Genomic DNA, 22,799 nt, shown 5'->3' on the forward strand with positions numbered 1-22,799 from the left:
AGAGTGTGGCAGAATTTGCTAAACAGTATCTGACAGAGCACAAGCCATTTTCCAACTCAACATCAGTCTTCCAATTGAATCAATTGAAAGAGCATTTCACATTTAATTTTCTCTGCATCTTATGCAGACAGTGTCTGACATCTTAAAGTGTCACATTCCCCTAACAGAGATACAATTCTTGATCTACACTACCATACTGGTAACTCTGGAGCTTGCAATAGAAATCCAAGTGAGAAATAATCCACTGGCATACACAGAATGTCTCCTTCTCTCCCAGCCTTTTCAATTCCCTCCAATAACACTAAAATCAAAACAGAAAACTAACCGGCGTGCCTATCTCTAGAGTACAGAAGAACTCCAAAGATGTGTCCACAAATTGTGTAGGGATTTGACAATCCCATCATAGGATGATTGGTTTGCAAAAAAAAATGACAGGAAATTCAGTCTGAACTCCTTACACACATGACCAGCACATTCAGCCTTGTGAAAAGACAGTTTATGTGACAACTTGGGGTTGTCACATAACACCAGGGCAGCAGCTGCTCTCCCTCTGCAGTCATCAGCGTCATAATGTGTTGCTGCAGCACATGGCAGCTGTAACTGGAAAGCCAATGGTTGGCACAATTTTTTTGCAGTATCACAGAATGTCAGATTGGGAGGGACCCCAAGGACCATCTGGTCCAGCCATCTTAGGTAATAGTATAGCTTCAATTAGATAGCCCAGCACCCTGTCAGGATGAGTCATAAAACTGTCCAATGTAGAGGAATCCACTACTTCCCTTGGGAGATTATTCTAACTGTTCTCATGGTGAAAATGTTCTTCTGGATTCCAATCAGAATCTCCCCAGGAGTAACTTGTACCCATTACCCTTTGTCTTTTCCATGTAACTCTTGTAAAAAGAGTCTCCATCCTCCTGGTGGCCACCCTTTATATACTGGAACGTGGTAATACACCCTCCCCTAAGCCTTCTCAAGGCTAAACAAACCCAGTTGGTCTCAGCCTTTCCTCACACGGCAAGTCTTCCAGTCCTCTGATGATTCTCACAGCCCTTCTCTGGACACTTTCCAACCTGTCCACATCTTTTCTGTACAGCAGAGACCAAAACCATATGCAGTATTCCAGGTGATCTGACAAGAGCTGGGTAGAGTGAGACAATGACTTCTTTATCTCTACTAGTAATGCCCTCATTGATGCAACCCAGCAATTCCAGTTCAAGATGAGCTTTTGCTTCTTGGTAGTACCTTTGTAATCTTCAATAGGTAACGTGCCACTTTTCTGTCTCTGCTATGCTTCCTTTTGGGCTCTGAGCAGACCCAGAAGCTCACACCTAAGCCAAGGGAATCTCTTGTTCTGCCTAATTCCTTTGCCTTTAGAGTGGATGAACTGGTTTTGTGTCTCTAGGTGAGTGTTCTTGAAAACCTCCCAGCACTCACAAACTCCTCTATCTTCCATGCAAGCTTCTCATGGGATCCCTTCCAACTGTATACAAAATTCTCACACTTGCTTTCTGACATTCTCAGAAAAGAAAGGCAAGAAGGCGACACTGGCAAGCAAAGAAAAGTCAAGCACTGAAGCATCCATCCTTCGTCTTTGTGTTCTTTGCCTAACAGCTGCACAACAGGAACAGGAGTCATTAATCAAACAATTGTGCCTTATTCATTTAGATCTCCATACCTTGATTTTCAGGGGAAATAAAATATTACTAAACATGGTATTTAAAAATTTGTTGTTGCTGCCTTAACTGCTTTGTCTCCTACTTTAAAATGTTGCACAATGTTTCTGCAGTGAGTGCATAGCACAGGTGATCAATGGGAGACTATCTTCTACCTTATCAGAACATAACACAGCTGCACAACAGAGGACATTAGAGGATATTAGTTCCCCTTCATGCCTGTTGTCTGAGAATAACAGCTTTTATTTGTCACAAGAAACCTAAACTCAGTTATTATATTACAGAAAGACTGAGAAGTTCACTGAAGATTACAACACAGCTGCAAAATCTGAGTTTAAAAACAAACACTCTAAAGTCAAAACATAACATGAACAAATAGTTTAATATCTCCAACTGAACTCAAATCCTAGGAATATATTCCATTTTTTTAAATAAAAAGAGGGTACTGCCCTACTTGCTTGATGTATCCAAAGTTGTCAAGATGTGCTTGGTTTGATCCTTTTCCATCTGCTTATCTAATAAAGCAACACACTAAAGCAATCCTGCTGAAGATGCTGCCCACTGTCAATCTCCAGAGGCAAGTACAGTGACATTTTCCATTGTGTCACTAGAGCAAACAGGAGAAGAAACAAAAATCATACTTTGTGAGAAAGAAATGACAGACCAGTGTAAGAAGTGGAGAAAGAGAAGGGAAGAGCAACCGAACATCTCAGATTAGATCTTGGGTGGGAAGAACAACAGGAGAAGAAAAAAATCCAACATAAATTTTATAGTTAAGAAAGCACTTCTTGATTGCTGTGGTCTCAAAAATAATGGACTCAAATGTGCTGAAGACAAAAAAAAGAGACACCTCAGTTTTCCAAATCAAATTATGGAAAAGTAGAAGAAAAATATGGAAAGAGGTATGCCAATAACATACTCAGTTCCAAGAAGTCCTCGACAGTTTTCCACACAGTAACTGAGCTGCTCTGGTCAGAAGAACTGCAAAATTTTCATAAGAACTGCCCCACTAGACAAGTTTGAGATTCAGTATCTTCTCTTTTTACCCTTTGTACAGAGACTAATGGCCGTGCTCTGCCTTCAAATGGGTTGTTAAAGTTTAGAAAATGGAAACACTACTTTCATTGAGGCCCTAGTCTACTATAAAGTTTTGAATAGACTTTGTTTTTAAAATCTATGGATAGGTGCTGTGTGTTCTAATTAATGACAAAAATACTGACACTTTAAGCTAAATACTGACACTTTAAGCTCTGGTTACATAATTCAACATTTTTCTCACTGAACACACTTACTTGCAGCAATCATTCTGATTCCTGTCCACTGCCATTGCTAGTTAAAAGTGAATTTCAATTTCATTAACTTCTTTTTCCCCGCAAGACAAACCTCTCTGTGATTTGCCTCATCTGAAGCAATAAGGACAATCTTTTAAATGGCATACTTGAAAATTCTCCAAAGCAGTACAGGGCAAGAGGCCAAGTCTGTAATTCACTTCAAGAGGTGAGAAGGAGCTCTGAGTTGTACTAACCCCAGGCAGAAAGCAATGGGAAGAGTATTTCCTGCAGCTGCCCTAGGAAGGAATCAGGAAGTAGGTATCTTTGTGACACTGCTAATGATGAGGAAGAGATTGCACTCTAGATGGCTACCATGATCACTTCAATCAGTTATATTTTGTGTTAAATTGGGATTAGATTAGATGCATTCTTTGAGACTTCATTTTTAACTGATAAGTGAAAATTCTGCTCATTACCTAGAATTGATAGCTAATTACCTGACTTAGTGCTACACTCTGAGTCACACAACTTCAGCTCTCTATTTTTATGGTGTTAATATTCACATTTATAGGGATCATAGCAAAACCAAACTGGAGTAGCTCTGTGGTATTAAGGAAGTATGTACAACACAAAACTGATTCAGAGCATTTCAAGAACAGAACATAAAGTCGACTCACTGATGTTTTGAGAGTATCAGTCCACCCAGCTTTGAGTTTTAAAGAGCCACCACAATTCATGACACAGCAATACAAGGGTTTTTTTTTTTTGAGTCTATCTTATTACAGAAGCTATGAGAGTATAGCAGTGGAAAAAAAGACAGATGTGCACTTCTTGAGTGCTTTAAGCACTATAGAACTATTGTCATTGATCTGAGCTTTTACAGAAGATTAACCAATCTCTCTTTTTCTGTGGTGAAAATGCTTCTCCCTTATAATCAAGTCAAACACACTCTTTTCTATCTCTACTTTGTTTGGAAATCATTCCAATTTTGTTTCACTAAAGCTGGAAGATACTCTTACCAGTAATTTCCCTGCAGGTTTTTTGGGGTTTGTTTTAATCTGTACAGGAAAATACCTAAATAAGCTTCATTCTAATAATCCAGCTGCAATATCTTAAGCATATTAGCATTGCTAAAACACACAGCTTTACTGATGCTATTTGGCAAAAGAAGAAAAAAAATCCCTAGCCAAAATAGTTATTTTGATTTTTTGCTAATAGTAAATTAGGATGTTACCACTGCATCAGAAATGTGATGATTCCTTCTATAGACCATCTTTTCATATATAAAGTAAAATACAAAGCTTGGACTTGTTAAAGGACCTGAACTCTAAACAAAAAAATAAAAAATAAAGAAATGAAAGGAATTATTTGTCCACTTATAATCCCCTAGCTAATACTGAGCTGACCTCAAAGCAAACAGAGAAACAGGCTAACAAAACTTCCTTAAGCAGACCTTTGAAAGGTGCTAGGACTTGATTCACAAATGAGATACAACATCTATGTTTAACATTTTCCTCCTCTGATTTCTTGCAGATGAATCCACTTCAAAAAACTACCTGAGGTTCCTTGAACATTCACTAGCAATGTGTGCCAAACTCATCCAGCTCTCACTGAGGCATCTTAACCTTCCTTCACAAGGAACTACGTTCACAAATGTGTGGATTGTCTGTAGCCATTGGTATTTATGCAATTCAGGAGCAGTTAAGTAAGCTCCAAAGTGAGAAACTGACACATGTACTCTTCCCTTCTCTTACTGATGTGAAAAAGGCATTTGTAATAGGAAACTGGGTTCAGCTGCCTCTTCTGGTATGGAGAGGATCAAAGTGAAGCAAGGCCTTTCTGACAAATTGTCTTAAGTATGCTTTTGATCCTTTTTTTTCCTTAAGGATTTATACTCCCAACAGTTTCAAAAAAGCTGTTAAGTACTTACACAGATTTATATATGTGTCTGTTTGCATATAAAGACTGTGCTGGTACATACAGAAAACACGCAAATGATGCCAACATCCAAGGAATTAAACAGAGTAAAACACCCTCTCCTCCCCACACAAAGAAATCTGCTGCTTTCCAAAATGTCTCAACCTACAACAGAATCCAATTGCACAATCAGTAATACTGTGTTTTCACCCCTCAGTGGCCTACAATTCAGCTCTAAAAATATTTCCAGCACATCACTGCCCAGCTGTGATTTAGGGGTGGAATGGAATTGCTCTACTAGATATTACACTCCGTGTAAAGAGAATACAGAAAGGCTGCCAGAGCCCTGAAGTTGGAACAGTGTTTGTAAAGTGACTCTAAATGCCAGGGCAGGTAGAACATTTAATTACTTTCAGTTTCTTTCCTCTTTGTTTTTAAGAAATTTCCACTGTGCAGCACTATCTCTGCACTGAGCCTAATTACTTAAACAAACAAACAAATCACTGAACTGTGTCCAAGCTCGCAATTAAGTCAAAACACTAATTGTAGTCAAAACTTCACTCTGCTTCTTTTTCACCCTGGAACGAAGTGATGGACAAGCAGCCTTGGAGTCTAATCTTCAAGACTATAGACTCTCCTTGCTATCCTGCTGCACCTTACCACTGACTTGAAGCAATGAGCACTGAGAGAGCACTGATTAGCATCTATGCTCCTTGGTCCTCATCATCCCTTACTACCAGATGTTAGTAAGCAATTACATGGACAGCTATCCACTAGCAGCTGAACAGAAACTGTCAGCTGTTTTGACAGAGATTTATGAAAGTGATTTACAAACTGTTGTCACAAAATAGTGATGCAAACCTCAGGGACTTCAAATTTCATAGTGTTCAGCCATTCATAACCTATAAAGCCTAAGTTAAAACTCACCTTTTTTAGTGGACAATGGGTATGTGTTTCAGCAGGGTTGAGTTTGAAATAATAAAGAGGTCAGTTCAGATAGAATTAAGAGGTCCGTTCAGATAGAATTCCACAAAGATATATGCAGAGACTAGCACCACATTTCAGACTCATCTTACTTTTGTGCCACTTGAGACCAGAACTCTCTTGTCTGTTGTTTGCTTGCTAGACCTTTTAATTAGTCATGGCTTCCAGAAAGTCTAAAGCATCCGAGCGATGAGGAAGAACTAGCAGAGTGAGGGAAGAATGCTCAGCACTTTTACCTGCACACACACTGACTCCTATCCTTTTCCTTTCCTCCTCTGTTGCACCCATGTAAGGGGATGCAAAGAGGACCTCTGCCTATTTTGAAGGCACAGTACTGCTGCAGTCCCAGTGGATGAGAGCTGTTCTGAGGAGTTGCATGAGCTCAGTGTTTTAAGTGCTGTAGACCCAGGTGACAAAATCCAGTACATGATTTGTGATCAGAATTGAGAAGCAAGGGCACCAGCTGCAAAATTTGACCATTGCTGAGTACGATGACTTCAATCAGTTTGACCCTTTATTAATTTTGTGGTGAAATTCAAAATAATATAATTCAGCCCTGCCACTGCAATGTAGGAAAATTGACTTGCAGTTATTTTCTAATTATTCCCACTTATATATTATAGCAATGACACTTTACTGCATTAAAACATGAGAAAAAAATAATTAAAAAAAAAAAAAAGACAGGAGGACTTACAGAATTGTCTTTCACCAGAAGAGCACAGCACTGGATTCCTGCCAGCAGCATTTTATGGGGATTCCAGGCAACAGAATCAGCCCTGCAAAATTTATACATTGGAGAAAGAAAGGTGGAAAGGGGCACCTGTAATCATGGGTACTAGAGAATCAAAATGGCCAGAAGAAAAAAAAAATAAAAAAAAAAAAAATCAAGATCTCCGATTTCTATACACACCAACAGGTTCAGAAATCTCTCCAATTAATAGTAATATGCATTTTGAAAAACACATCTCTCATGAGGACAAACAGGCCACACAACTTCCATTTCAGTTCCTGGTAAGTGTGTCCATGAACTAAGCTGACTCACCTGTGAATGCCATGAAGAAGTCTGCGATGCTTGCTCGATATCAAAGCTGAGCCACCCCAAGAAGCCTGTTGGAAAAATTATACAAATTATATTGTCTCATCTCTGGAAAAGTTATTTTGATAATGCCTCAACTGATAATTTCTTATCATTTAAAACTTAGTTTACTACACGATGGTCTAAATTTTGCCTTTAATAGCATCTACTGAAACAGAGGTGGCAGCTTGGGGCAGTGTCTAAAAGAGAGGAGCCACAAACTTTGCTGTCTCTTCTGTGTAAGCAAGAGCATGAGGTGTCCTTGCATAACCAGACCAATTCCTGACACTGAATGAGAGGTGATTCCCTTTCCCACCCTAAACCTAAGCCAGTGAGAGCAGAAAGCCTCAGTTTGCCTATATTCCTCCTGCTAGCCATTTCCTTTCTGAGACATTCCCAAGGGAAATAATGGAAAACTATAATGTCCACCAATTGCAAAGTCCAGGGTCAGATTTTCCGCAGTTTGGATAGTGAGTAGTCAACAGCAGCATTTCTGTTACGAGCAATCCAACTGTTAAAATTAAGTAAGACTTATCACATCTCCTTCAGGTCACCTAAGAACTAAATGTGTGGCCTAAGAGTCATTTAAGGCTGCCTCTGCAGCGAGGAGCTCTCTCCTGAAATCCTTTATCAAGTGTCATTTCATTTATTCTAGATGTCTGTCTTTAGGCAACACCTTTTGCAGATATGTCTCTCCATAGACTATAGAAGGAACCCAGACAACCAGCTTTTACTACACAAGTCACATTTTGGGGTGACTGAACAATGATTCTTATAAATGAATTCTGCAAGGAATTCACCCACCAGGTGCTGTGAATCTTCAGTTCTCAAACAACTGAAGGGGAGGGGTGGGCAGAACACATAATAAACAGGAAACATGCCATACAATGCATTTGAGAACTTGTTAAATATGAAGGAAAAAAAGTCAATGTTCATGCAGGTAGAATCCACTTGAGCAAATTCCCTGTGTAGTAGTAATCAAGGCTCCTCAGATGCAGAGGAAGCATTAGTCCACAAAACATGTGGACTCAGATTTTTATTTACACAGTCCAAAGGGCATGAAAGTTTAATAACTTAACACATGCCATACTCATTAATGAAGCAGATTAATGCATCCCATCATATTTTGTGTTGTCATGCTCACAACATCCTTGCTGAGGAAAGGAGTGCTGCACAATCTACAAGGTGAAACCTAAGGCAGGAAGTTATTTAATCTCAAACATCAGTAACCCTGTGGTGGAACCGTGACTTGAAACTCAGTTTCTACAAGTAGCCTAAATTTGCCATGTTGTGGGCAGCCAATCCAACTGAACTTCCTATTCACTGACAAATTTTACTCTTCTCAGTCTAGGATTCAAAGTCAAAACAGTCACTGAAGTTATGCCCTGAATTTCACAACCCATAAACAATCCACTGAAATATCATTTATCTTTACAAAACGTGCATCCAAAGGTGCCTGTCTGTTCACACTGCCTCTGAAAAACAGGACTAGAAAAAGGCCTTCAAAAGGTCACCTCAACAGGCAAGATCAGCCATACTCATCCCATTTCTGTCAAACTCTTGTCTTTTCTAGAGATTATTAATCAATGAACACATCCGGTTTGTGATTAAAGTGGAAAGCCAGGTGCAGAGAGACATCAACAACTGCTGCCAGCTCAGCATTATTGATGCTACTTCCTGCCTGTGTTTTAAAATCCTTGAACCACAGTACTAAAAAGGAATTTGAGCTCCATGATTCTTTACCCCGAAGTTCCTGGGGAACCGGGGCTGGCAAAACAAACAAACAAACAAGCCAAACCAGTAAAAACTACCCCCCACAAAAACAAAAGATAAAAGGCACCTAAGAAGACTAAGAACCACTGGCTTTGTCTGGTCTTAAAGAACTCCAACGACAGAGGCTGTGCAATTTAACCACTTCATTTGGGCTTATTGAAAATGTCTCTTTTGAACATTACCTCTCGTCATACCTGCAGTGGTGAGAGGAACAAATTGTTCCTTTTCTTTTGGCAGTAGCTTTTAAAGCATCTGTAGACTATTACATATTGTCTTTTCTAGCTTAAATAATATCAGTGCTTTCCATCTTCCCTCATTGCTCATAGCTTCTAGATACAGTTTTGTTAATCCTCACTGCCTTACTATTTTCTAATCTTTCTCCTGTAGATCCTTAACCTTCTTTAAACGCAGCTTTTTATTTGGATGCAATCTAGATAGACCAGGCAGAAAAAGAGGATTATATCTTCTTTATTCAGTTCTGAGAAAACATTTATCACTATTAGAAAATGCTTACTATCAGTCATTTGTGATGCACTGCAAACCCCAGATCTTTTTCTGAATATCTCTCTAGCCAACAATCCCCTGCCTATGTTTGTACAGGTGACTATTACAGCTTAAACTTAGAGCTGTATCTTTATTGTAGTCTAGTTTTTAAACTTTTTTCTTCAAACTGTCAAGATCTTTTAGATTTCTAATCCAGTCCTTCCACTGCCTCTTACAAGAGTTTTATTTCATTATCAAATTTAGCCAGCATATTCTTTTTTCATCCAAATTATTATTGAAAATACCAGATAAATTCTGTCCTAGGATAGAACTTAGTGGAATCTTGCTCAAAATTTTCTCCCCTTTCAGCACTGGACCATTTGCAACTGCTCTCTGGGTATGATTTTCCAAGCCAGGTTTTCACTCAGTACCACAGCTGCAGCTTGGCACATAGAGTGAGCGCCAGGAGGATGGAGTCAGGCTCTTCTCAGTGATGCCCAACGACCGGACAAGGGGCGATGGGTGAAAGTTGAGGCATAGGAAGTTCCATGGAAACATAAGTAAAACTTTTTTTCCCTGTGAGGGTGACAGAACACTGGAACAGGCTGCCCAGGAGGGTTGTGTAGTCTCCCTCTCTGGAGATATTGGAGATATTCAAAACCCACCTGGATGCATTCCTGTGTGACCTGGCATAGGTGATCCTGCTCTGGCAGGGGTGGTTGCACTAGATGATCTTTCAAGGTCCCTTCCAGCCCCTAACATTCTGTGAATCTTTCTGATGAGATAATGCAAACACACAATAAAGATATTCTCCTCAAACCATGAGGCTACAGAAGGAAGAGAAATTGATCAAACTAGACTGACTCAGAGCCTTGCAGGGTAGCTCAAAACACAAAGCTTATCACCTCTGTCCCACGCAATATAGTAGATTTCGCATACCTAGTTACCAATTGTTACACATGCAATAAACTGCTTAGAGATGAGCAACAGGAATCACAGCATTTGCACTGATTAACAACATCAGCACAAGAAAATAGATCAAACCTGAATTTCTGCACTAGCCTAGCCACAGAGAAAACAAGTAAGGACCAGCAGGGAAGAAATATTCATATGTAGTATTTAAAGCTTCATGAACACAACAGATGACACACAAGTGCTGGAAGTTGAGCACATACTAACGATGCAAAATAAGTATTTAAGAAAGGCATCATAGTTGTACAATAGAATGCAATAAGCAACTGGAATGCATGTATGGATACCATAATATGCACAACATAAGCCTGGTTATAGTCTCTGCACTTGGGCTGTTAAACAGCTTTACTCATGACAGTCTGGGCTTATTCTTTAACTGCCTTTTCCTCTTTAGGTTTGTCTCCATGTGAGAGCTTATCTACTATTTCTGATTTTACTGAAATTTGTCTTCCTGAAGCCCAGTGATTTTATACTGACATTCTCCCTTTTGCACTTCCTGAGAATCATGAGCTTTATCATTTCATGTTTAATGAACAGAGGTTCCCTAAGGCAAAGATATCAATTTTGGGGATCAGAAAAATATTCTGAAATTAGATACATTAGTATAAATCTGGAAATAACACCACTGACATTCTTGGAAGATATTCTTATAAACAGCTCTTGAGACCATTTGCAGTAGATAATGCTGATTCCAAATGATGCACAAGAAGTCCTAAATTAGACAGAATGTTCCCTATATTTTTATCTTGGTTTTAATTGTACTGTAATCTTTTCCTCCTCCAAAGCTACAAGAGGCCCAAACAGCAGTACTCACTTGTTGTAACTCAGACTGCATAACATGTAAATCATTGAACAAGAAACCAGACCTTTTGAAGGAATGCAGATCCTCAAAACTTTCAAAAAGTCTTGCCTATAAAGCCAGAGGGAGGTATGCTTGCTTAAAAACAAAGGGGGAAAAAAGAATCCAACTCTTGACTGTATTTCTTGGACACTTTCTGAATGGCAAATGCCTGGTCTCACTCTGCCTTTCCACATATTATATTTCTTATGTTGCTGAGTGAAAAAAGGGTCACATTATGAAACACAGTCTGTGTTATCATTGCATATTTGGATACACCTGTATGTCTGATGCCACTGACACGGAAAGCTTTCAGTCTTTTTCCCATACCCTACTCTCAAATACAGCCAGAAATTTTAAACAAAATAAAGGAAGCTATCCATTCAACTCTTCATAGAGGGTGAAAGGTGGAAAAAATACTGATAGAACTCCTATCACATCTTAACCATAAACTTTATTATGGGGTATTTGTCCTTCTATTGGAAATAACTCAACTTCTGAAAACTACAGCCACTGTTCAAACAGAAAATTAACTTCAAGTTATTCACTAACATTTTTACTTTAGTTTGACATTATCCAAATTTGGAAGGAAACAGTTCTTACAAAACACTACAAGAGAGAGAGTGATTGCCCATTGGAATGTGCTGCCCAGGGAGGTGGTGGAGTCGCCGTCCCTGGAGATGTTGAAGAAAAGCCTGGATGAGCCATTTAGTGCCATGGTCTAGTTGATTGGATAGGGCTGGGTGATAGGTTGGACTGGATGATCTTGGAGGCCTCTTCCAACCTCATTGATTCTATGATTCTAACTTCCTATGGAGTATATTGCTCAGCATATGGCCCAGGCTCATTCCACCTAGTTTTAGTTATTCAGCTGCAGGGAGGGAGTATGTCAGGAGACTGCTGTCCTACAGACACTAGATATGGCTCCAGCCTAGTCTACTCAACTCATACAGATTCAACATGGATTGTGAATACATCCCTCTTTCCACTGACTACATAGACACATGAGTAGCCAATGCCTCACCTGCATGTTGTACCTCTGAAAACCTGCTGAGTTGTTCTCACTAGCACACAGCCATGAGGAGGCTTTGCAGACACCTTAAACACTAAGGCTAAATGCTGCATCTTTGCTTCCAAGTCAGTAAGAAACCTTTTGACTTGCACATACAGAGACATTTATTTGAAACACATGGCTGCCTACATGATTTTTCTTTTGATATTCAACATCAAACAAACACTTCAAAAATTTAAAGCAGGTCTGAAAATCTCCATTAACATTGCTCCAGATTCCCTCATCGCTCCGTGGCTTTTAATCTAAGTATTCTGGATTTGTGGCATTGAAACCAAAAAGAGAATGCAATTTTCAAAAATATGAAGAAATACAGCTTTCAGGTAATAAAAAGACCCAATTATTCCATAAAGGTTTGTGAAATAATTTTAATGTCCAAATGTAAACTTGTGAAGAAGTAAGAGAGATTTCTGAACAATTTAGGAAAACATAAGCAAATCTAGAGGAAACTCAAAGTGGTAAATATGAAACAGTGTAATTTAGGACTGGGTGCATCAGAAATGCACCTTTACCTTTAACCTCTCTGAAACACACCACAATCCTATTGGAGAATGGACACATTAGAACACTGAAAGAATTCAAAGTTATACTTGCATATAATCACCCCTGAAACATTTTTAGGAGGTTGAGAGAAGCAATTGGGTTTTAAGTTGTTTTGAAATAACTGGAAAATTACAAAATAGCTTTGAATGCTTGTCACAACCAAATTATTTACTGTTTTTCACTACATGTAACAGAGAGAAATTAGAACATACTTCTAATGCTTTTGCATATAAACCAGACGTTATTAAAGCCCAACTTAATTCTGCAGGAAACATCGACACTCAAAAGAAAAACAGCAACTACAAAAACCCCCAATGCCAAACAAAACTGCACAGTTCAAAAAACTCACATCAACATGAAGCCAGAGGCCATGCTTTTCACAGATAGTGGCAATCTTATCCAGAGGATCAAACGCTCCCAGCACTGTTGTGCCTGCCGTAGCACAGACAAGAAACGGCGCTGACCCCTGCAACAGTATTCAAAACAAAAAAAAATGTCACTTGCAGTGCTCATTTCCTCCAGTGCATCTGCAGAGATAAAGTATAACAAGGACTAGGCCAGCCTACGTTTCAGTTTCCCAGCAGAAGGTAGTGTATCTAAAAGTGTCGATACTTTCTTTAAAAAACAAACAAACCAACCAAAACCAAAACCAAACACACACACAAACAAACACACAAAAAAACCCCAAACCACACACAAGCATTTTCCATTTCCAGTTAATATCATCTCAGGGCAGGCTTCACCTTCAGATTGTTTTGACAGATGTTACTTCTGTCAGCATCAAAACATATCTGGTATTTGGTATTTCTTTATACACTGATTTTCAGTTCTCAGTCTTCTACATTTTACTACCATATTGGCTGCCATTCTGCAGAACAAAATGAAGCAACTAGGTCAGCCAGCAGGCTGTCCATGCAAGCAAAGGGCTCATCCCTCTAGGGCTTCCACCTGCATTGCCTCTACACTGCCCCTTTTCTCGTTTTCTGTTGGGGAACACCGTTTGCATTTGGTAGCACTGGCACATACCACCACTAGGAGAGTCACCATGCCTGATCCACAGCAAAGCACTGTTCTTTTGCTTTTACCCATTTAGAATGCAAGGTTTGTAGAGAACTGAAGGTTAGGAGACAGACCACTGAGTATTTCATACAGGTGGGATAAGCAAAACCTTTGTCAAGTTGCAGTCTCAGACAACCCTCAGAAGCCATCTCTTTTGGTTTCAGTGGCTTTGCTGATTGCTTTCCCACTCAGCTAATAGCAGGGGTGACAATTACAATAGCAGACTATGCCATGTACCATTGCAGATATACCTTCCTGTACCTACTTCAGATCAGAAACTGAAACAACAGACTTGATGAAATCTGCAACAGCTCCATGAAACTGCTGGTATTAGCCCTAGCAAAGTCTGTGTGGTTTCACTTATTGGTAAACATGCTGAGGGAACTTACCCTCTCTGCTTGTTTCAGCATCTGGCCCACAGCATAACAACACAGTTACTGAAGTTAAATTGTACAATCAGGGATCCCTGGGATTCATTTGCAGTGAATTAAATCTCTCAGATAATGGAAATCTCTGTTGATTAATTGAGGCTTCATGGAGACATCAGCTGAAAAATCAAACTCCACACAGGAGTCACATAACTTCAGCTGAAATGTGATTGCTCTTAGCAAAAAAATAAAAGTGTTCACTACTTCTAAAACAGACACAAGCTTGATTCAGGGTTTACACTGACATTTTTACTTCAACAGTGCACAGGACTGTTGGTATCGTATATAATTATGATTTATTAGGATTTTTATATTTCTTTAGAAACTGTTATGGCGATGAAAAGTAACCCTGGAATGAATTTAAATTTATCCCATCTGTTCACAAAGAATTACTAGCTAAATCTACCACAGAAGTCAATCAAACTTAAAAATCAGCCTGAAGATCAAGTACAAAATGTTTGCAAGTGAGGCACTGCTGCACCTAGTTTCTGTTAGCCGCACCTAGTTCCTGTTAGCTACACCATTCTCCCACAGCTACAAAGTCAAAGGTCCCCGAAAAAGCAGTAGGTAACATGACTGAATATGGGAATAAAACTAGGACCTCTACAAATTCCAAAGACTGTGACTATTAAACTTCCACACCAAGAAGGGAATCAAACTTATTCTTCTTGAAAATATAGTTAAATAAATCTTCCTGACTACAGCCTTTTAAAAGAAGCCTAAGGCTTTCCTAGTCAGTGATCACTTGGTGCTTATATTACTAGCAAGTGCATCCTCCTTTGTCTAGACATTAGAACATTTACTGTAATTTACAGAAGGACACTTCAGTAAAAAGTTGTCAAGTACCAATTTATCAAGGACAGACACTTACTGAAGCTTTGATGAAACTAAAACCTTCCAATACACCTGTAATTTCCGTTAAAATGCAATGAAAGTGTTCTCTGGTAAGCAGAGCATTTTAACATAGAAGATGTTTTTAAATTGCAGAGCACCATACTGAGACTGACCTTTTAAAAAAATATTTCAAGAAAAATCATAAATGCCACAGAGTTTTTCAAATAACCAGTAAAATTACTGCTACACCAAAAGCCAAAAAACTCTGTTTTTGCAAGAGCAAAGAGCTCATTCTGCTATCAGCCTGCTTCCTCTTGCTGCATTTTATTTCAGGCCCTTTTTTCCTCCCAGCTTCTTCAAACAAGTAAAGTACAGGTTGTCTTTCACAGGTAATGCAAAACACAGGAAGAGGGAAGCACTTTTCCTAGGTCATTAGGACCACCATCTATCAACAGTTATACTATCTAGCATGAAAGTCAAAGAAGATAGGGCTGTTTGGCAGATATGTACATAAACCGCCTTTTAGTGAAAGCTGCTGTGGCCATGTCAGTGAATGACAGGACAGCACTGCCATGGCTTTTCTATCAACCACAAAAATAGGTTTCCCAAGGTAGCATTCCATCATAGGTATCATCCACACCATGGCATCTGCACTAGGCTCTGGGTATTCACAGATCGTGGACTAAGCATTGAACCCCACGGGAACTGTACCACTCTGATACACAATTTGAAAGTAATCCAGGTGAGCTAACTAAGCTAAAAGAAGAGAGTCTGTGCCTCAGAATTCACATTCAGATCTCCAAGCTCTCTAGAATCAATCCTGTTGACTGCAGTAAGTGCTGTCTTACAGATTATGGAAGTGTATGTTGTCCAAGTGCATGCAAATCAGTGCATTTCCAAATGCTGCCCTTTAACTTTCCACTTGGCAAGGTCCCAGGGGTAACAGAGGCACTGGGTGGAATCTCTGTACTCTCGCTAAAGTATTAGAAAGGACCGAGTTTAACATTGGTAACTTGTAGGACAGTTTTGAAGACTAAGCCACATGTTACAAGTTCTGCAGAGTGCAGAAGCGCTCTCTGCTGTAATTACAGCACTATCTGCTGTAATTAACTTACAGACCTGCAATTTCCCTCTAACATTTAGGTACAACAAATACTGCACCCATTTAAGAAGGGATCAAAGACAAAACGAATCCTAGACAAAATGCACTAAATATTTCAGAGTGGTGATGTACTCAAGACTTCCATTCCACCCTGCAGAATCTTTCTCCTTCGTAAGAATGTAAGAGTCTTAGCTTTCTCCACAAGTTCATGGCAAACAGATTAGATCTATGAGAAAGACATGGTAACATTAACTGCCCTATTTTTAAGATTTTTTTGCTCACTCTCAGTCTTTCTTTTTCTCACACAAGCACACAGCCTGCATACGCTTCTCGTCTCCCTTTCAAGCTCTCTTTCCCCCTCTCACCTCTTTCCTGGCCCGTTGGACTTGTTTCTCCAGTTCCTCAGGTACCATCTTACCTCTAAAGGAGACAGATTTAAAACTTCTTCAGTTACTACATTCAAGCAGGTTGGTAACACACAGCAGTACTGCATTTTAAAAAAGGCTCAGAGGCCACAGCCATGGCATTTGCTCGCTTACCTGTCATCTGTTTTGATGAAGTAAACATTCTCCGTACCAATACCCAGGAAGGAGGCTGCCTTTTTCATGGAGTAATGACACTAAATAAAAGAGGCATTAAAAAAAAAAAAAAAAAAGAGTATGCACTGTAAACAGCATATCCTAACACAAAAATCAAACTGAAAAAGCTACACAGTACCAAGACCTTTGTGTGTTTGACAATGACACATGCTGAAGACTGAGGAAAATAGACAGTGGGATCGAGTGCACCATCAGCAAGTTTCCAGATGATACCAAGCTGAGTGGTGCTGCTGATATGCCAGAGGGATCTGGACAAGCTGGAGAGGTGGGCCTCATGAGGTTCAACAAGAGCATGTGCAGGGCTCTGCACCTGGGCTGGAACAATCCTCACTATCAGTACAGACTGGGGGATGAGGTGATAGAAAGCAGCCCTGTGGAAAAGGACTTGGGGCTGCTGGTGGACAAGAAGCTGGACATGAGCAGGCAGTGTGCACTTGCAGCCCAGAAGCCCAATCACACCCTGGGCTGCATCAAAAGATGTGTTGCCAGCAGACCCAGAGAGGTAATTCTGCCACTTTGCTCTGGTGAGACCTCACCTGGAGTGCTGCACCCAGCTCTGGAGCCCCCAGTGTAGGAAGGACATGAACCTGATGGAGAAAGTCCAGAGGAGGGCTACAAAAATGATCAGGGTGCTGGGACAACTCTGCTACAAAGACAGGCTGAGGGAGCTGGGATTGTTCAGCCTGGAAAAGAGAGGGAGAGGTCTCCAGGGAGACCTAAGAGCAGCCTTCCAGTACCTGAAGGGGACCCTACAGGAAGGATGGAGAGAGACTGTTTACAAAGGCCTGCAGTAATAGGACAAGGGGTGTTGGCTTCAAACTAGAAAAGAGTAGATTTAGATTGGATTTTAGGAACAGGTTCTTTACCATGAAGGTAGTGAAACACTGGAACGGGTTGCCCAGGGAGGTACTTAGAGCCCCATCCCTAGAGATATTCAAAGTAAGGCTCAACAGGACTCTGGGCAATGTTATCCAGTAGAGTATGTCACTACTTACTGCAGAGAGGGTTGGAGTAGATGGCCTTTGGAGGCCCCTTCCAACCCAGACCATTCTATGATTCTATGAAAATAAAATTTAACAAAAAAAAAAAAAAAAAAAAAGAAAGACATTGCACCACTTTTTGAAATGTGGGGTACAAACAAAACCCCACTCTGTTCCATGCAATTTTTTTTAAAGTTGTTTCTGCATTAGAATGAAAAGTAGACATCACTGAAGTGTCATCAGGTAAGAATTATAAATTGTTTCCACATACTTTAATAGAACTGAGTCAAAAGTATCAATAAATGCACGTTACAAAACGTATGAGAAGAAAGGTCCAAAGGCTACTGAAGTCAATAGACAAGAATCAACTGATGGGGCTGAAAGCCTTTAAACACCATTTCTTGAAAACTGGACCTGTAACTAGGATGCATCTTATGACCAATCTAGAGCCTCTACCACTTTATCCTGATAATTTTTCTATATGCTCTCTCTAAACATCAGCTGCTGGCCACTGCCAGAGACAGGATACTATGCTACACTGACCCTTGGCCTGATCCAGCAGCTCTGTCCACAGGATCAAGGAGCTCAAGTCCCAAAAATCAGCAAAGCCTTTACATACAGTACAATTTGTACTTTCAAAGCTTTCAAAGTCCTATCTCTGCAAAAAAAAAAATCTGAAAATCATGATGTTGTGAAGGTTGTTCACATGAGTGGGAATCTTAGAAGCCAAGCAGACCTTAGGACAGAGTATGCACAAATATGAACGTTGCAAAAGGTTCCAGTCTGGATCAGCCTTCACATAATGAAGTCACTACTTCAGCAAAGAATTTGATGTCTCAGAGAGACATCTTGGAATAAGTACACACAACCAGCTTTGCACTGACTAAAGGGCATTAGTGTGTGAAGCCATTAAGTGAGTGTGGAAGAGGCCTCTTCCCCTGCTCAAAGGATGTTAGAAATGGGTGTTCATTCAATTAGAATATGGTAAAATGGTTCTCATAAGGATACTCAAGTCCACAGTCTATTTTATAATGTTTATAAGCTTTCTGATTAAGCAAATGTTCAAAGGCATATTTTACCATATTTCTAACATTCAACAGGCTGCCCAAGGGGGTTGTGGAGTCTCCCTCTCTAGAGATTTGTGATCTGGTACAGGTGATCCTGCTCTGGCAGGAGGGTTACACTACATGATCTTTCAAGGTCCCTTCCAACTCCTAACATTGATTCTGTGAACTCTGTTAAGGACCTGCTCTGCTGTGGATCCTGTTATTCCAGCATTAGGACATTATGTCTTAATTCCAGAATAAGAGTATGCTGATCTTGGCTTAATCCATCTTCAAGATAAGCCTGGGAATTCAAGGCAGAGTAGTCTTCTTAATTTGAAGATGTTTTTGGATGTCAAAACTACTGTGAATAACCTGCAGCATTCCAAATGCCTACCCACTCATAACAATAGGGTCAGACTTCAGAGGATGCAGTATCTCACAGGACTACACAGTTCTTCTCACAAGTGAAATCATCCAAGCTTTGAATTATCTCTGCTCATCTTGAAAAATAAAAATTGTCTCTTTTTCACTTTATTACTGAAGAGTTAAAACAGCACATACTCCAGCAACTGTGAGGATGTCTAGAATTGTTACTTTTCATACAGGAGGTGAAGCCAGGTGGTTAATTGATTTTCTTCCAGAGAGTTCATACAAATGGAGTTACTGCAGAACATAATGATGAAAAATGTACAACATTTTAATGTGTGGGCATGAATATATTAAGGGTATTAAAGCATGTCACGCTTATTTTGATGAGATGGATCATCTCAAAGGGCTCTTTTTCTTTTTGACAAAAAGGTTTCCCCACACCATCACCCACTTTTTAAACAAAGGCACGCAAAGACACTATCTAATACCATCAGGTAGTTTTAGGCAAGCTCAGTTTTATGACATGTCACATCCAGAAAGCCTTTAGGGCCCATTCAGCTTGTTACAAGAAAAACACCACCCATAGGTGGATAATTAGTCTCACATTACATCAAATTACATCCATAATGGTAATAATAGTTGTAGAGTGACTGTGTCTCGTTCAGTCGAAGTTTGGAGGTGTTTTCAACTGATCAGTGAATCACTTAAAACACCAGCTGCCTCCATCACTGTTTTTTATCTATTAGGTTCAAATGAAAGGTATGAATCACCAGGAATAACCAGATTGCTCCAAACTGGGAAAGCAGCAGACCTGTAAATTAAGTACACTAGTAAACAAGAAATCTTCTTATGAAAAAAAGACAAGGGAGACTGGGAGAAAGAAGAGGCTTGAGCACCTGAGAGATTACACCAAAAGCAGGGGGAGAAAGAACAACAAAGGGAATATCAAAACAAAACAGGCTGCAGGATACATTTTTTTTCCCCACCTACACAAGTACTTCTGCACCTGTTGGAAAATTCTGCCAACTTTTCAGTAGGACAGAAAAGGAACAAGACTTATGCTACTACATAGACTTGGAACGTAGTTTCTTTGATGAGGAATTTGTCTCTGAGTTATATTGATCAAAAACATACAAGAATTTCTTCTCCTCATTATCATTACTAGAAGCCATTATGATGAATTACACACCACATCATTTTAAGAAAAAAAAAATACAACAGAGAACATTTAGCAGCTCCAGTCACAACACTGTCAACTAATTCACTTGTTCATAGTTGCCTTCCAAAATGACATAAAAAAATAATAAATATAAAAATAAATAGAATAAAAATATTAATAATAAAAAAAAAACCCAACAGAAAAATAGTAGTATTTTTACCTAGATTATATACATCAATTTAAACAATTTTAAATACAGTGAGTTGCAATGACACTTGCCATGTCTTTCCCAGTTTTGTTTGGACACATCACAGTAGCCATTTGTATTAAGAACTTAAGCCTTTTGAGCACAAGGTCAAACTGGAACAGGGCCTTTAAGATGTGCTCTACTGTATTATGTAAGTACAGCTACACAGTTTTCATTTCTTAATAATGTTTGCAGAGAAAAGGTACTTTTCCCCTGTTCCCATTAAAGCAGAGGATAAATTTGTACTTTCTGATTTTGAAAAAAAAAAAAAAACAAAACCTTTCCAGAAACATGATTGCATAAAACAATTACATTATTAATTACATATGAGATTGCTTAATTGCATAAAGCAATTACAATATTAATTACAAAGGAGATTGCTTTAATGCTCATTTTTGTTGTGATTTAAACAGGGCATTAATGTTGTGCCTCTCACTTTGTTATTTTTATCATGAAGTTGCACTGGAGAGGAGTTTTGTTTCACTGATATGAAAAAACTGCTCATACCAGCATGCACATTTCAAATGTTTACACATCCTCTTCTACCTTCAGTTACACCAAATGCAGCAGATTCCTGCCTTTCAGGTCAATGCAATAGACTCTTGGGTCAGAATAAAGTTCAGATAGAATTCAAAGGGCAAAAAGTGATGAAAAGATGGGCTGACATCTATGACTACAACTGTATTCACCAATCATACATTTAGAAATGGAGCTATAACAATTTCTTTACCACTGCTACCACCTCCAGAGGACTCACTCTGAGCAGTGCAGCAAGAGAACCACAGTAGCACAAACTGTGTTCATTGTCTACCTCCGTAATTTTAAGTAGCTAAACATTTTACTCACAAAGAACAGGGAACCTTTTTATTCTTGAAGGCCAAACAGAGCACATGAGGGTCTTGGGTATTCATTAAACATACTCTGTCACATTATCCAAAAAATACATAGCCCCAGATCACATAAAATTAAGTAGTTGATAAATCCATGCATCCTAGTCTACAGCAAGGCAACTCTTCCAATCTGACAAGCGCCAGACTGAAACTTTGGGACTTGGCAATTAAAAGAAAAAAAAAAAAAAAAAAAAAAAATTCATCTGAACAGTGTTGAAGCCAAGCTCTAAAAAGTCACAGAAGTGCCTCTGAGCAGCCATGTATTTTGACTCTTAATCAGTACTCAGTTTGTTACAGCCTAATGGTTTTGTTGGTTTTATTTTTGATTCCATCATTTGCTTCTCCAGTTTTATCTTCAGAAGTATAAAGGCACAACAACTGTATGACAAGCACATATCTTCAGTAAGGGCTATTTATTCACAGCATGACATATCTGAGAAAAAGTTGTAAAAAATATCTCCTATAACTTACAAATTACATCATAACTTGGACTCAGTACGGGTGAATCTAAAATAAGTATATCATGAATATGTGCATCTCCTCCCTCATTCTCTCAGCCATAAATAAACACTATGAGATCTTAGACCATAAGCCACAGAGTCTAACTACTAGAAGTGGCAGTTTTACAGCAAGTGATTATCAAGTACTAAAGATAACACGGTTTTGTGAATCAAGCAAAGTATGAGATAAAGATCACTGCCTCACAAATCATTTACCCATTTATTTTTCCTCATCAGTTCTGCATTTCAGTTTTGGTCTTTCTGGTGAAACAAAGCCATCAACATAAACTTACTCTGGGTGTCAAATAAAGCTTCTTTTCTCATAAAATCAAATGCTTGTTTTAGAGTACGAGATTACACATTTTATTTAAGCCTGGCAATGAAATGTTACTTCATGATAAAAATTTTACATGCTTTCCTTCAAAAGCATTAACAGACTGTTTCAATCATTTCCCCCCCCTCAACTATTTAAAAGTTTAAAAGATGAATTAAGCATGAATTGGCCTGTCATTTCATACACACATTCATTAGAAAGAAAAATAGATAGATAGATAGATAGATAGATAGATAGATAGATAGATAGATAGATAGATAGATAGATAGATAGATAGATTTTGCCTGAGCAAAGAGAAAAAAAAAAATAAATCTTTGTTTAGGACATTTGGATTCATTCCAAAACATATATTCCATCTTGGACAACTTATGCAATGCTTTCATCCCTCTGGTCTCTTCAAAATAAACCTGTCTTGTATTTACACTACAAACTGTTCTGAGCATAGACTTAAGAGCTAAAATGATTCTAGTAACTTTCTAGCACAACAAGATTCCCACTCCCTTATAGAGTGCAGCCAGAATCAGTAGCAACTCTATCCAATCAAATGATAAACTCTAAAAACTGTGGGGATAAGTGAGAAGAAAATATAAATCAATAAATAAATAACAAAAATTATCTTCAGAATAAATGAATATAATTCAATTTCCCATAGGC

The 22,799-nt window shown here is 38.9% G+C and overlaps 1 protein-coding gene across 1 annotated transcript in view; it reads right to left on the reverse strand.

Moving 5' to 3' along the window:
• GADL1 (glutamate decarboxylase like 1) overlaps positions 1–22,799 on the reverse strand; it is a 76,476-nt gene that overhangs the window by 38,968 nt on the left and 14,709 nt on the right. The window contains exons 7-11 of the mRNA XM_054385130.1: positions 16,561–16,640; positions 16,387–16,441; positions 12,948–13,064; positions 6,888–6,952; positions 6,540–6,621 (exon numbers count right to left, since the gene is read on the reverse strand). Of these exons, the coding sequence (XP_054241105.1) occupies positions 6,540–6,621; positions 6,888–6,952; positions 12,948–13,064; positions 16,387–16,441; positions 16,561–16,640 (399 nt within the window). The remainder of the gene's footprint in view (positions 1–6,539; positions 6,622–6,887; positions 6,953–12,947; positions 13,065–16,386; positions 16,442–16,560; positions 16,641–22,799) is intronic.

The sequence above is a fragment of the Indicator indicator genome, chromosome 11 (assembly GCF_027791375.1).
Source record: "Indicator indicator isolate 239-I01 chromosome 11, UM_Iind_1.1, whole genome shotgun sequence".
NCBI classification, from domain to species: domain Eukaryota; kingdom Metazoa; phylum Chordata; class Aves; order Piciformes; family Indicatoridae; genus Indicator; species Indicator indicator.